The sequence below is a fragment of the Bos indicus x Bos taurus genome, chromosome 11 (assembly GCF_003369695.1).
Source record: "Bos indicus x Bos taurus breed Angus x Brahman F1 hybrid chromosome 11, Bos_hybrid_MaternalHap_v2.0, whole genome shotgun sequence".
NCBI classification, from domain to species: domain Eukaryota; kingdom Metazoa; phylum Chordata; class Mammalia; order Artiodactyla; family Bovidae; genus Bos; species Bos indicus x Bos taurus.
The window spans coordinates 48,250,952-48,267,398 of NC_040086.1; the positions used below are offsets into that span (position 1 = coordinate 48,250,952).

At 44.5% G+C, this 16,447-nt stretch overlaps 1 protein-coding gene across 7 annotated transcripts in view; it reads left to right on the plus strand.

Annotated features, from left to right (window-relative positions):
- REEP1 (receptor accessory protein 1) overlaps nucleotides 1–16,447 on the plus strand; it is a 136,953-nt gene that overhangs the window by 83,507 nt on the left and 36,999 nt on the right. For all 7 annotated transcript variants that reach the window (XM_027555511.1, XM_027555505.1, XM_027555506.1 and 4 more), the window contains exons 4-5: nucleotides 10,844–10,964; nucleotides 15,207–15,320. In XM_027555511.1, the coding sequence (XP_027411312.1) occupies nucleotides 10,844–10,964; nucleotides 15,207–15,320 (235 nt within the window). The remainder of the gene's footprint in view (nucleotides 1–10,843; nucleotides 10,965–15,206; nucleotides 15,321–16,447) is intronic.

Genomic DNA, 16,447 nt, shown 5'->3' on the forward strand with positions numbered 1-16,447 from the left:
AGCACTGGCATATGTACACTATCATATGTAAAGTAGATAGCTAGTGGGAAGGTGCTGCTGCTGCTGCTGCTACTGCTAAGTTGCTTCAGTTGTGTCCGACTCTGTGAGACCCCATAGACGGCAGCCCACCAGACTCCCCTGTCCCTGGGACTCTCCAGGCAAGAACACTGGAGTGGGTTGCCATTTCCTTCTCCAATGCATGAAAGTGAAAAGTCAAAGTGAAGTCGCTCAGTCATGTCGGACTCTTCGCAACCCCATGGACTGCAGCCTACCAGGCTCCTCCGTCCATGGGATTTTCCAGGCAAGAGTACTGGAGTGGGGTGCCGTTGCCTCCTCCAAGTGGGAAGGTGCTAATACGTTAATAACACAGGGAGCCCAGCCTGGTACTCTGTGATGAACCAGAGGGGTGGAATGAGGGCAGGAAGGGAGGCCCAAGAGAAGGGATATAAATATATAGTTACGACTGATTTGCAATGTTGTACAGCAGAAGCTAACGCAACATTGTAAAGCAATTGTCCTCCAATTAAAAAAAAAGAGAGCATGGCCAGCACTTCTTGTGGTCTAGTCTTCTGTTGTAATGCCCTCCTTTTGGCTGGCACTGGTGGCCTCCTGCTCTCCTCTCATCCTTTATTATGAACACTGTGGGGAAGAACATTAGTCTCATGAGCTCTTTCCTGGGGGTCCTGGCATTTCAACCACTTTGCTGGGTGGAAATCCTACCTAATGATGGATGTGCTGCTCCCTAATAGCTGGGATATGTTTAACCCATGGTCCTGGAATTTTAGTCTCATGCCTAATAAGTAGACTTCCCAGGTGGCACTAGTGGTAGAGAATCTGCCTGCCAGTGCAGGAGACATAAAGAGACTCAGGTTCAATCCCTGGGTCAGGAAGATGCCCTGGAGGAGGGCATGGCAACCCAAGTGTCAACAACTGCCTCTGGGGTTGATTTAATTTTGATTTGGGGGAGGTGTATTACTTTTCTATTGCTGCCATAATAGATTACTAAAACTTTAGCATCCTTAAACACTACAAATTTATTACTTCGCAGTTTCTGAGAGTTAGAAGTTCAAGTAGAGTCAACTGAGTCCTCTGATGGGAAGCTCACAAGACCAAAACCTGGGCGTGGGTCATCCCAGGCTCTTATCTGGAGGCTCTGGGGAGATTCCACTTACAGGTTCGTTCAGGTTGTTGGCAGAGTCAATTCCTTGGGGCTGTAGGACTGAGGTCCCCACTTCCTTGACATGTGACATCCTGTCATCTTCAAGCCAACAATGGCATGTCATTTCTGTCCTCTTCTGTTACCAGCCAGAGAATGGTCTCTGCCTTATTGTTTAAGGTATCATGCTATTAGATTAAGCCCACCCCAATAATTCAATATAACCTCCCCATCTTAAAAAAAAATTCATGATTATCTATTAAGAGCACTTGCAATACATGTACCAAATGCATTGACTTGAACTTTGAAATTTTCACATGTTCAGTTTTCTTTTTTTTTGGCTATGCTGACTCTTCACTGTGGCGTGTGGGCTCCATAGTTGTAGTGCACAGGTTTAGTCTCCCGACCAGGGATTGAACCTGCATCCCTTGCATTGGAAGGCACATTCTTAACCACTGGACCATCAGGAAAGTCCCAGTCTCTGTAACTTAAAGTCAGAAGATTAATTACCTTAATTACATGTGTAGAATCCCTTATGCCATGTGAGGTAACATATTGGTGGGTAACATGGGGAGGAAGTTCATAGGATCAAAATGCTGCCTATCACAGGAAGGCATCTGATAGCTAGTGTATTTGGAGTGTGTGTGCAGTGTGAGCAGAACACCCCTCTCTTCCTGACCCATGTAGAGGCATCATCTGGTCCCTCCTTGGTCCCCCTGAGCTCACACTGTCCAGGCAGTTTGTGGGTGGAAAGTGAGGGTGTCTTGCCTGTCTCCTGGCACCTTGGGCTCCACTTTTGCAGGGAAGAGCAACTAAACCACTACCACCTGTGCCTGTCTCAGCTTGCAGTCTGGACATGCCCTCAGCCTGCTCTGTCTTTTCCTGGCAAGCTCCAGGTGTCACAGATCCTGGTCTCCTTCTGGGATAGTCCTCCCTCTCCATCCTCTCTTTAACCCTGGGGTTGGACCCAGAACAGGCCTATTAGACAGACAGAGCCTCTTTCCCTTCCAGGGAATGGATCCCAATTCAGCAGCTCTAAGTTCTTTTTATAATTAAAGAAGTAGAGAGGTAGTTCTACACCTTCTGGCTTCCTAGAAGCATCTTTCACTTCTGTTCACTTCCTGGACTGGAAATCACCCCTCATGTCTATACTTTTCCTCTCATTCTTCATGCATCCATCCCCACCCTGCTCTCTCCACCTCACCCTTAGCACAGTTCTCTCTTCATAGGTAACTTTTAAAAGCTTTCTATCTTGATGAAAACAGCAGCTGTGTATGGTCCCAGAAGAGATAGGATGGTGGTTTGTTTCACAATTTGTGTAGATTATTTCATTTAATTTTTAAAAACGTATATAATACTACATGCACATGGCAAAATAAAACTGAAACAATACACTAAAAAGTAAGTCCCTCTTCCCCCAGGCCCTTGGCTCTCTCCCCAGAGGTTAGCATGATCAAAGTCAGTTGTGTTTTCTTCTGGAAATTTTCTGTACACATTAATTGCTTGTATATTTGACAGTTTCATCACTTGCCAAACCCTCTTTGAAATCTCTTAGAAATTCCCTGGCAATCCAGTGGTTAGGGCACAGAGCTTTCACTGTTGAGGCTTTGGTTCAATCCCTGGTTGCTGAACTGAGATTCGGCAGGCCACCCAGCATGACTGAAAAAAAAAAAAAAAGGAAACTCTTACCCCCTTGAGTGCTCAATACCCCTTGACGGTATTGTGTTGAAAGCATAGAATTGCACCTGAGTGCTGTACAAATGACTTGGATATTATGGGTTCATCCAGCCTTTTCTTCTCAAATACATCCTAATTTTTAAGGTCAGGGCAATTCAAGGGCTTATCCACATAGAATGTTGTTGTTGTCCAGTAACTAAATTGTGTCCGACTCCCTTGACTCTGTGGTTTGCAGCACGCCAGGTTTCCCTGTTCTTCACCATCTCCCAGAGTTTGCTCAAACTCGTGTCCATTGAGTCAGTGCTGCCATTCAACCATCTCATCCTCTGTTCCCCCCTTCTCTTCCTTTCTTCAATCTTTACCAGCATCAGGGTCTTTTCCAATGAGTCGGCTTTTTGCATCAGGTGACCAAAATACTGGAGCTTCAGCTTCAGCATCAATCCTTCCAATGAATATTCAGGGTTGATTTCCTTTAGGATTGACTGGTTTGATCTCCTTGCTGTCCAAGGGACTCTCAAGAGTCTTCTCCAGCACCACAATTCGAAAGCATCAATTCTTCGGTGCTCAGCATTCTTTATGGTCCAACCCTCACATCCATACATGACTACTGGAAAAACCATAGCTTTGACTATATGGACCTTTGGCCAGGTACATAGTAAGAACTGAGAGGTGTATGTTTGTGAGCAATGGATGATGATTCGGAGAGAAGCAAAGCCCTTGAGCCACACTGAGATATTGTTCCATTACTCATGGTACATTATGGGGTTACCTGTTGGTCTTGCTAAATGACAAACCACTAAGGGGGAGGATGTTTCTACCCTAGCTTTGGTTTCCCTGAACTGCTTAGCATGGGCCCCTTACCTCATAGCTTTTCAGTTGAATTTTCCCAACTGAGTGAATCACTCAGTAAGCCAGAAGTTGTCTTTGAATAGAAAGGGGGGCAGGAAAAAAGCTTGAGGAAAAAAATTGAAAGAAAATGAAGTGATTGCTAAGAGTAGCACCTGCTCACCACAACTATAAAAAGCTTATGTACAGCAATGAACCTGGAGAAAGAAATGGAAACCCACTCCAGTATTCTTGCCTGGAGAATCCTCATGGACAGAGGAGCCTGGTGGGCTACAGCCCATGAGGTCACAAATAGTCAGATATGACTGAACGACTAACACAGCAATGAAGACCCAGTGCAACTAAAAATAAATTTTTTTTTAAAAGTCATGTTAATGTGGATGGGGTACACAGGAAAGATCTTGAAGAACAAGGAGGCTTAGCAGCAGGCAGACCAGAGAATACAGGGGCTCCAGCAGCTCAGAAGAACTGCTCAGGATCTAATGCCCATCCTCCCCACCAACCCCCTGCCCCGCCAATCCTCATAACCTAGGGTAGGCTCTTACACTGTCCTTCACTGTGAGCGTGAGGCTGGGGAGAACCAGGCTCTTGTACTCGTGCTTGCACAAAAGCGCAGCTTCTACCTATAAATCAGATACCTGCAAAAATTTCACTTCTGAGCATTTCTTAAAGGTACATTATCATCAGGACATAAAGAAGCATACTCCAAGAGATTCATGGCAGTTCTGTTGTAGTAGCTAAAGGTTGTGACCTTTGTAAATATCCATCCGTGGGGGTCTGGGTAGATGCTCATGCCCCCTATATAGCCATTAAGAAGGGTAAGGCCTGGGGAATTCCCTGGTGGTCCAGTGGTTAGGACTCAGTGCTTTCACTGCCCTGGGCCCAGGTTCAATCCTTGACTAGGGAACTAAGATCCTGCAAGTCACATGGAGCAGCCAAAAAAAGAGAGAGAGAGAAACCACTCTCCATGAAATGGTATGAGAAAATCTCCAGTTCAGTTCAGTTCAATCACTCAGTTGTTTCCAACTCCTTGTGACCCCGTGAACCACAGCATGCCAGGCCTGCCTGTCCATTACCAACTCCTGGAGTCCAACTAAACCCATGATCATTGAGTCGGTGATGCCACCCAACCATCTCATCCTCTGTCGTCCCTTTCTCCTCCTGCCCTCAATCTTTCCCAGCATCAGGGTCTTTTCAAATGAGTCAGCTCTTCACATCAGGTGGCCAAAGTATTGGAGTTTCAGCTTCAACATCAGTCCTTTCAATGAACACCCAGGACTGATTTCCTTTAGGATGGACTGGTTGGATCTCCTTACAGTCCAAGGACCTTTCAAGAGTCTTCTCCAACACCACACTTCAAAAGCATTGATTCTTTGGTGCTCAGCTTTCTTTATAGTCTAACTCTCACATCCATACATGACCACTGGAAAAACCATAGGCTTGACTAGACAGACCTTTGTTGACAAAGTAATGTCTCTGCTTTTTAATACGCTGTCTAGGTTGATCATAACTTTCCTTCCAAGAAGCAAGCGTCTTTTAATTTCATGGCTGCAGGCACCATCCACAGTGATTTTGGAGCCCCCCAAAATAAAGTCAGCCACTGTTTTCACTGTTTCCCCGTCTATTTGCCATGAAGTGATGGGACCGGATGCCATGATCTTCGTTTTCTGAATGTTGAGCTTTAAGCCAACTTTTTCACTCTCCTCTTTCACTTTCATCAAGAGGCTTTTTAGTTCTTCTTTACTTTCTGCCTTAAGGGTGGTGTCATCTGCATATCTGAGGTTATTGATATTTCTCCTGGCAATCTGGATCCCAGCTTGTGCTTCTTCCAGCCCAGCATTTCTCATGATGTACTCTGCATATAAGTTAAATAAGCAGGGTGACAATATACAGCCTTGACATACCCCTTTTCCTATTTGGAACCAGTCTGTTGTTCCATGTCCAGTTTTAACTGTTGCTTCCTGACCTGCATACAGGTTTCTCAAGAGGCAGGTCAGGTGGTCTGGTATTCCCATCTCTTTCAGAATTTTCCACAGTTTATTGTGATCCACACAGTCAAAGGCTTTGGCATAGTCAATAAAGCAGAAGTAGATGTTGTTCTGAAACTCTCTTGCTTTTTCAATGATCCAACAGATGTTGGCAATTTGATCTCTGGTTCTTCTGCCTTCTCTAAAACCGGCTTGAACATCTGGAAGTTCACGGTTCACGTTATTGCTGAAGCCACCGGAGTGTCCTGTTAATTGGATGTGTGGTGGGGAAAGCAAGGTGTGGTGTGAAGGGAAGCAGAGAATACCACTGAGTGAGTGTAGGGAGCATTGCAGGTGTCCTACATACCCACATGATTGTATATCTTAGCCCCAGTCCACTTCTGGAAGGATCTACAGGAAACTGATGATGCTTTTGTGCTTTTGGAAAAGAGACTCTGCTATGTCCCCTTTTGGACTTCTAGAATCTTTTAAACTATGTGGACACACAACCTATTAAAAAAAAAAAAAAAACCCACATCTCTTACATAATAAACAAAAGAGCCACAGTGTGACAGATTCCCCCTAGGATTATCTGTGTAACTTGGATTGGTGCCTGAGCTTGCCAGGCTCATTTGCCCCTTGGCGCTAACAAATACTTGTTTTCAAGACCAAATTTCCTCCATTGTTAATCACCAGAGTGTTCAAATATGAGAGGATCACATCTCTGTTCCTTCAGCTCCTTCTCTTTTCTGGCTGTGAAGCATTAAACGATCTTGACATGAAAGTGTCCTTTAGTTGCTAGGAGAATGTTCAGGAAGGGCCTGCCAGGAGCAGAAGGCAGTGGACTAGGGTGGGGAAAGAAGGGGTGGGTGGAGCTGCTGTCTGGAGTGATGTGAGAGTTAAAGACCTCTGAAATGTCTTGCTAGAAATTACTGTTTGTGTTTGCCCTCTTACACGAGGATGGCCTGGAAGGGGTTTACTTTTCTGAGGCCTCAAACCTGCCCAAGTATCATGTTCCCTCATAGCATCATGTTTGAATGGTACCCAGGATTTAAGTTTGGTAAGACATGCAGAGGGGCTTCCCTGGTGGCTCAGTTGGTAAAGAATCTGCCTGCAATGCAGGAGGCCCTGGTATGATTCCTCGGTTGGTAAGTTCCCCTAGAAAATGGATAGTCTACCCACCCCAGTATTCTTGGGCCTCCCTGGTGGCTCAGACAGTAAAGAATCTGCCTGCAGTACAGGAGACCTGGGCTTGATCCATGGGTTGGGAAGATCTCCTGGAGGAGGGCGTGGCAACCCACTCCAGTATTCTTGCCTGGAGAATCTGCATGGACAGAGGACCCTGGCGTGCTGCAGTCCATGGGGTTGCAAAGAGTTGGACACAACTGAGCGACTAAGCACAGCATAGCACAAGACATGCAGACACAGAAATGACTATCATGAAGGAATAAGTTTGTTAACTTCACAGATCCCAAGGGATTTCCCTGGTCATCCAGTGGCTAAGAGTCCACACTCTCAGTGCAGGGATCCTGGGTTCAATCCCTCGTCAGGGAACTAGATCCCACATGCCGCAACTAAGAGTTGACATGCTGCAACTGAAGATCCTGTGTGCCACCGTGAAGACCCAGTACAGTCAAATATATAAATAAATAAATATTTTTAAAAAGATACACAGATCCCTAGAGGCATGGTGTGCCATGCAGAGTCACACAGGCAGATCAGGAAGCAGAGGAAAGAAGTGTGGGCAGGAGCCTGTATTGTGGTGTCCATGAGAGAGGCAGTCTCTCCATCAGCAAGGTCCCAAGATGTCAAAGCATCAGAATACAAAAAATAAAAAGACCTGGTTAATACCCATTTGACCTGCCAATTATGGTTGCACAGGTTGTTCATAGCACAAGATACCTGGCCAGTGGAGCTGAAATTCAGATGAAGCCCTGTTTGCAAGTCATATGCTCACAGGACTGCATCCAGTCGAAGGGTTGGGCTTTTTCTCACATGTGCAGAAGTACCATATGGGTTAACAGAGACCCTTGATGGCGCTTGTCTCAGGATGTTATTCTACACTAATTGTCTTGATTTGAGCAATCTCTGTTTCCTTGACTGGACTGTCAGTTCCGAAGATGCCAGAACCTTGTCTGTGCTTCCTGCTAGACTGGAAGCTCCAAGAGAACAGGGCTCAGGTCTTCTTTGTTCCCTAGTGTCCTCTTGGTGCTCAGCACCAACTGCCATATATGGGTGCTGGCGAAAGGTTTATGGGATACATCAGTGAATAGTACCCAGAACTTTAAACTTCAGAGATATTTTATCTGTACCTTGAACTCTTTTTCTTTTGGTACCAAAATGATCAAAACCTTTTTGCCTGATGTTGGTTTTTAAAATTTAGTTTTTTTTCTATTGAAGTATAGGTGGTGGTAGTGGTAAAGAACCCACCTGCCAAAGCAGGAGATATATGAGACAAGGGTTTGATCCCTGGGTCGGGAAGATCCCTTGGAGGAGGGCATGGGAACCCACTCCAGTATTCTTGCCTAGGGAACCCCATGGAAAGAGGAACCTGGCAGGCCACATGGGGTGGCAAAGAATCAGACATGACTGAAATGACTTAGCATGCAGGCATAGTTGATTTACAATGATGTGTTAGTGTCAGGTGTACAACTGAATCACTTTGCTGTACACATGAAACTATATATATATATGTTTAGTTCAGTCACTCAGTTGTGCCCAACTCTTTTTGATCCCATGGACTGTAGCATGCCAGGCTTCCCTGTCCATCATCAACTCCCGGAGCTTACTCCAGCTCATGTCCATCGAGTCGGTGATGCCATCCAATCATCTCATCCTCTGTTGTCTGCCGGGGTTCAGCCCCGGCTGATCCAGGGTATTCGAAGCGGGGACGGCGTCGGCGAGGGTCAGGATACAATAGCTTCAATTAGATATTAATTAAAGATGTAAAGAGTAATAGAATAAGGATAGCGCAGTAGGAAAATTCAGTGGAGAAAAGAGGCTGAGTAGCTTGGTTTACGCGGGAGACCAATAAAACTTCAAGACAAGAAGTTTGCACCACTTACATAGGCCACAGGCGTCCTTCCATTCTCCCGAAGGAGAGGAGACACTGAGGCCTCCCCGGTCGGATCTTAGAAGCCCAGGCATAATTAGTAAGCATGGTGGGTTCCGCGCTCCAGATGGAGACTCAGCCAGAGTGAGAGAGAGACATGGGGAGACCAGTATTTCGAGAAACTGATCCCAATTCTTTATTTTCTATGGTCTACTTTTATACACTGAGATGTTATGCAAAAGTCACGTGGGGTCGGCAGTCCTGACTTTTATCAAAGTCAGGTGCTTCATACAAATGTACACAGAGGTCTTAGGGGTATTACATCATCTTCTGGCCAGGGGGCCTGCTGACAATTTATGACCCTCTCCTTGTGACAGTGGTCAGTCAACCAGGACACTTATTTCTCCAGGGGTGATTATTCTTAAAACAGACGCCACCCAAATAAAGTTACATTCCTACAGGGTGAGGGTATAGTGGGTTTTAGTTAAGGAAAGAATTTACTTAGCCTAAGGTCTAATGTGATTAATATCAAAGGTTAATACTTATTTCTTCTATATATTCATTAATGTGTGTAAGGGCAGGGGATATGGAGACTTAGCAACAAACATTGGCTCAACAAATGAAAAATCCTTCACCAACACAATTTCTAATCAGCCCATTATACTTATACTAATAGTTTTCTAACTTTTCTAAGGAACCTGTTTTTAGAAGGTTTAAAGCATCTCGTGCCTCTCATGGTTGGGAGGCTGTGAGCAATCACATGTGGCCGGACAAGCCTGTCAGGCAGGCCAGAGAACCTTCAGAGGAGTTTGTAGGTTAAAACACTCTTGTCACGCCCAGGAGTTTTGATTAACTGGAGCTCTAGATTAACTCCTTCTCCGAAAGAGGTGGTGGGGAACAGCCCCCCGTAAAGTCAGAGGTGTAGGTGAGAGCACAAAGTAGTAAAGTAGGCAGGCTCTGATTATGGGGGTAGATGCTCGAGGATTTCCAGGGGGACTCCTGAGGCTCGATCCCGCCTTCGTGTATGTCGAGCCTCCTTCCTCATGACCTTTGCCACGGGCGGAGTACCTCACTCTGGCCCTCAACAGTTGTCCCCTTCTCCTGCCTTCAATCTTTCCCAGCATCAGAGTCTTTTCAAATGAGTCAGTTCTTCACATCAGGTGGCCAAAATATTGGAGTTTCAGTTTCCAATAAATATTCAGGACTGATTTCCTTTAGGATGGACTGGTTTGATCTCCTTGTTGTCCAAGGGATTCTCAGGGAGTATATATATATACATATATGTATATATATAAGTATACATACGTATATGTATATAAAGCAGTTATATATATTGTACTTGTTCAGTTGCTTAGTCATGTCTAAGTCTTTGTGACCCCATGGACTGCAGCACGCCAGGCTTTCCTGTATTTTGCTATTTATATTCTATTCCCTGCCCCCCTCCCCCAAGTCTGCTGTTGGTTTGAGCAGGGTAAGTACCATCCTCTTTCCTGCAAGAGTTGGGCTCCTGTCCAGCCTGTTTGGGGACTAAGAAGACAGCCAAGGAACAGAGGCTTTCATTCTAAGTGGAGATTCTTTGTTAGCTCAGCCCTGCTGTGAATCCTCCAAGTGTTTGTCTCTTCTTGGCCTCCAGGAAAGAGTGAATGAGTGGGAACTCGGGCAAGGGTGGATGTGGCATCTGGGCCTGCAGGAGCTCCGGCTCCAGCCAAAGTGAACGGAGCCTGGCAGAAAGCGCCAGTTGTTGTCAGGCACAGTCATAGAGTGACTGCTGAGAGACCCTGGGTCCCTAGCTTGTTTGACAACAAAAGAAAACGTGAATGGGCTTTGCGAACTCCCTGGTGGTCCCATAGATAGGACTCTGTGCTTTCACTGCTAGGTGCCTGGGTTCAATTCCTGCTCAGGGAACTAAGATCCTAGAAGCCTCATACTGAAGTCACACACACACAGAAAAGAAACTGGTTTTCAAAAGAGGACCTGGGCTTGTACCTCGGATGTGTGTGTGTGCACACACATTCATGGGAATCTGAGGACCAGGCTGTGTGCAGGCAGGAGAGCTATCTGTGCTCCCAGGTTCTCTCTGTCATAGGCTCAGGGCAGAGTTGCTGAAAACCTAATGGAATGTGTATGTTTCTCCTCTCTCTCCAGGTTTCCATTCTATTATGAACTAAAAATAGCATTTGTAGCCTGGCTGCTGTCTCCCTACACAAAAGGCTCCAGCCTCCTCTACAGGAAGTTTGTACATCCCACACTGTCTTCAAAAGAAAAGGTAATTTGTGTTGTTCTGCCTTTCACTCCTTCGAGTGAGTGAAAAAAAAATTTAAGTGATTTTTTTTTTAAAAAAGACATATGATTTTATTGAAGGAGACTCTTGATTGACTTATTTGCCCCCTACCCGAAAATTGTTCCTTCTAATCTTTCTCTTTTAAGTCTATTTTTATGACCTGGTGAAATTCTCAAAAGGATATTATTCATCACTATTATTGTAAAACATTTCCATACATCGAAACAAAAGACAGAAAAAAATTCACTCATAATTCAACTCCCCAAACTGAATTTCTTTCATCAGGCTCGGCACCTGTCCTTTTGTAGATGGAATTTTTATATATACTACTAAAAAATACTTTAAAAACTGAGTACAGGGCTTCCCTGCTGGCTCAGTAGTAAAGAATCTGCCTGCCAGTGCAGGAGACACAGGTTTGATCCCTGGTCTGGGAGGATCCTGCATTCTGAGGAGCAGCTAAGCCCATGCACCATAACTACTGAGCTTGTGCTCTCAAGCCCAGGAGCCACAGCTACTGAGCTCACGTGCCGCAGTTATCGAAGCCTGCTCGCCCTGGAGCTTGTGCTCTGCGACAGGAGACGCCACTGCAGTGAGAAGCCCACATACCACGGCTGCAGAGTAGCCCCTGCTGACTGCAACTAGACAAAAGCCTGAGCAGCCACCAAGACTCAGCATGGACAAAAAAATAAAAATGATAAATGGTAAAGATAAAAATAATAAATTTTTAAAAACCTAACATAAACAGGAAAGTTGAAGCCTAGAGAGATGAAAAGACTTGAATTTGTGCCTGGATAGCTACAACAGAGACTGGAATATAATAAATTTCTAGTACATGTGCTTTATTGATCAATGATAAAATGTATACTACAAATGAAATACCTGCTATTTTTATACTTTATAAGTTATCAGTTGATAAGTGTGTTAATGAGAATAGACATAATAATTTGTTTCATTCAATTTACCTTTTGTGTTTTGCTTCAAAGTTTTGCTTCCCATACATCCTTGAAATGAAAATGTAGATTTGTCTAATATCAGAGATGTAAAGGAGAAGGCAATGGCACCCTACTCCAGTACTCTTGCCTGGAAAATCCCAAGGACGGGGGAGCCTGATAGGCTGCAGTCCATGGGGTCACTCGGAGTTGGACACGACTGAGAGACTTCACTTTCACTTTTCACTTTCATGCATTGGAGAAGGAAACGGCAACCCACTCCAGTGTTCTTGTCTGGAGAATCCCAGGGACGGGGGAGCCTGGTGGGCTGCTGTCTATGGGGTCACACAGAGTCGGACACGACTGAAGCGACTTAGCATAAGCATACAGAGATGGAAAAAATAAGATAGGGAGAAATTGCAGGAAGGAGTCAACAATATCTAAGGATACACGGAGGAATTACAACTTATACCTCTTGAAAAGAAATTGAAGCTACTTTTAAGATAATGTCACTGTCTATTAAATTGTTTTTTGTTTAACATCTCCTCTGAACCTGATTTGTCAGATTTGTTTTCAATGGATTGTTCCATGGTTTTGTTAAGATTTCATACAGTAAGAGACACATGCATGCTAAGTTGCTAAGTCATGTCCTACGGTAGCCTGCCATGCTCCTCTGTCCATGGGATTTCCCAGGCAAGGATATTGGAGTGGGTTGCCATTTCCTCCTCCAGAGGCTCTTTCCAATCCAGGGATCAAACCCACATCTCCTGTGTCTCCTGCATTGGCAGGTGGATTCTTTACCACCGAGACACTAAGGGAAATAATAGATGCAGAAACCATTAAAATAAAAGACCTCTGTCTTATTAATTTGTTTGGTAGCTCCTTTTTTCATTCAATGCAGTCTATGTAATGTTTCCTTAAAATGTTAACCATACACACACACACACCAAAAAGCCAAAACGAAACCCAAAGACAATAACTACAAAAAGCTGAAAAGATGCATTACTTGTCTTCTGAAATCTTAAACATGTTTGCATACCATCCTTTTCCACTTGTGGGTCCATAAGGACCCACAAACATCACCACGCATAGTATACAATCAACTTCTATTGACTTCTTGTCTTAGAATAAATTCTTGAGAGTGGGATTATTGGGTCCAGCATTCTGTAATTCATTAATGATATTATATGACCTTCTGAACTGGTTGTGTGGTAAGGTTCTACCATATGAATTAAGAGCACTATCAATTCAGTTCAGTCACTCAGTCATGTCTGACTCTTTGTGACCCCATGGACTGCAGCACACCAGGCCTCCCTGTCTGTTACCAACTCCCAGAGTTTACTCAAACTCCTGACCATTGCATCAGTGATGCCATCCAACCATCTCATCCTCCATCATCCCCTTCTTCTCTCACTTTCAATCTTTTCCAGCATCAGGGTCTTTTCAAATGAGTCAGCTCTTTGCATCAGGTGGCCAAAGTATTGGAGTTTTGGCTTCAACATCAGTCCTTCCAATGAACATTCACGACTGATTTCCTTTAGGACGAACTGGTTGAATCTCCTTATAGTCCAAGGGACTCTCAAGAGTCTTCTCCAACACCACAGTTCAAAAGCATCAATTCTTCTGAGCTCAGCTTTCTTTATAGTCAAACTCTCACATCCATACATGACCACTGGAAAAACCATAGCCTTGACTAGACAGACCTTTGTTGACAAAGTAATGTCTCTCTTTTTAATATGCTGTCTAGGTTGGTCATAGCTTTTCTTCCAAGGAGCAAGCGTCTTTTTATTTCATGGCTGCAGTCACCATCTGCAGCAATTTTGGAGCCCCAAAAAATAAAGTCTGCAACTGTTTCCACTGTTTCTCCATCTATTTGCCATGAATTAATGTGACCAGATGCTGTGATCTTAGTTTTCTGAATGTTGAGCTTTAAGCCAACTTTTTTTTACTATAGGTGGCTTGATATATTTGTTTCTGTTGCTTCTGAAAGTTGTACACTTTGGGTTTCCAGGGCAAGGTTTTGAGTACATCAGTTGGAGGTACTCCAGTACAGGTTACTGTAGCCATTTCTGAGATGCCCTTTAGGAACTAAGACACAACACTTACTGTCTCAGAGGGTAATCCCTGCCTCCACCTCATTATCAAATCTCTACTCTTCCTACTTCCCTTTCTCTAAACACTGGACTTAACCCTGAAGCCACTAATGTAATTTCCACTGACTCTTAAGAGCTGCCAAGAATCACTTCCAGAGTCAGCCAATGGAAACTGAGTGTTGTGACTTCCCGAGGAATTTTAAACAAGGACCAGGCAAGGGGGTGAATGCCCACCTGTATGCCTCAAAGTGAAGGAAGTGCACCAATGTGCTGAACTTCCGATGAGACACAGGCCAAGTGTCATTGACTGAACTCTGCTCCTATGATTACAGAATGGTTGTTTTCCTAAAACAATGACAACAACCCAAACACAACAAAAAGAATGAGCCAGCACTGATCCAAATTTGAACTAAACCAATATTTTACTTGCTCTTGGTCCCTAAGTAGACTTCAATCTTCTCTTCCACCTCACCTTTACCTTGTAGTTGACTTCTGGTTTCTGTTTTTATTTAATTATCTGTAAAATGATCTCCTCTATCAATAAAAATATCCCCTATCTCTTTTTGCATCCTAATCTCTCCCATCGATATACACTTGAGGAGGAATTTGGATATTGTATGAAATTGCTATGAAATAATAGAATTTCAGAGATCCTGGGGCTTTACCTCCTTGAGATAAGGAAGATGACAATGGTTCTTGGTTACTGAAGCCAGCCACTGTGTAAGGTGCTTTCCTGGAATGAGCACATGTAGTCCTCATCATGGGGTTTCCAGGGTGGCTCAGCAGTAAAGAATATACCTGCCAATGCAGGAGATATGGGTTCGATCCCTGGGTTGGGACAATCCCCTGGAGAAAGAAATGGCAGCCCACTCCAGTATTCTTGCCTGGGAAATCCCGTGGACAGAGGAGCCTGGCGGGCTACAGTCCTTGGGGTCACAAGGAGTCAGAGAGGACTTAGCAACTAAACAACAACAATGAATTCTCACCGTGCTCCACAAGTTAGGTGCCGCCACTGTCCTCATTTTGCAGAAGACAGAACCGTGTGTAGAGGCTGAGCACTCACCCAGGTCTGACAGCCAATTAGTGGCAGTGCCAGCGAGAATCAGTGATGGAGCAAGCTGCCAAGCTCAGCGCTCAGGAGAGGGGAGAAAGAATAGAGGTTTATTTGGGCCTTCCAACTCAGAGTGCCTGTTTTCCTTTGCCAGGAAATTGATGATTGCCTGGTCCAAGCGAAAGACCGAAGTTACGATGCCCTTGTGCACTTTGGGAAGCGAGGCTTGAACGTGGCGGCCACAGCGGCGGTGATGGCTGCTTCCAAGGTACCGTCCTGGGACCTGACCACCATGTCTGTAACTCATCCAGAGACGGGCTAAGTATAGCTGGTGTCCCCTTGAAAAGCTAACAGGATAAAGGGTGAATATTACCCTCAGAAAACTGCATGCTCACGTGCACACACACACATGCAAATGATTTAGGTAATACCAAGAGATTCCCAGAGCCCCTGAAGCTCACCTGTGGTTCTCATGTTAAGAACTTCTAAGTTACTTGAAGCATAAACCTTGGACACAGAGAAGAGGGGAGGGGCGGCGATGGGACACTTCTTTGCAATTTCCCAGCATGCACTGGGAGAGTCACCTAAATAGACAGGTGCAGAGACTTAGCTGAGTGAGCAGGTGCACTTCAGGTTCACATGACCCTGAAGATCTAGGGGAAGGAACCCAGGGTCCTAGAATAAGTTGAGTGGTTTAAATGTGGAGGACACTATGTGTAGTAGCAGTAATTAGAGTAGAAGAGGGTTTTTAAAAATAATATTTTTTACAGTGTTGTGTTGGTTTCTGCCATACAACAACTTGAATCAGCCATGATTATACATATATTCCCTTCCTCTAGAGCCTCCCTCCCCTCACCCCACCCCACCCTTATAGGTCATCATGCACCAGACTGGGCTCCCTATGTTATAAAGCAACTTCTCACCAACTATCCATTTTACACATGATAAGTGTGTGTGTATGTATATATATATAGAGAGAGATGCTACTTTCTCCATTCACCCTACTCTTTCCCTACCCCTCTGTGTCCACAAGTTCATTCTCTCCATCTTCGTCTCCATTTCTTCCTTGCAAATAGGTTCATCAATACCATTTTCCTAGATTTCATATATATTCATTATGACCCAGCAACCCACTACTGGGCATATAGCCTGAGAAAACTGCAATTCTGAAAGATACATGTACTCCAGTGTTCATCGCAGCACTGTTTACAATAGCCAGGACATGCAAGCAACCTAGATGTCCATCAGCAGATGAACAGATAAAGAAGATCTGGTGGATATATACAGGGGAATATTACTCAGCCATAAAAAATGAATGCGAGTCAGTTGTAGTGAGGTGGGTGAACCTAGAGCCTCTTATATAGAGTGAAGTAAGTCAGAAAGAGAAAAACAAAT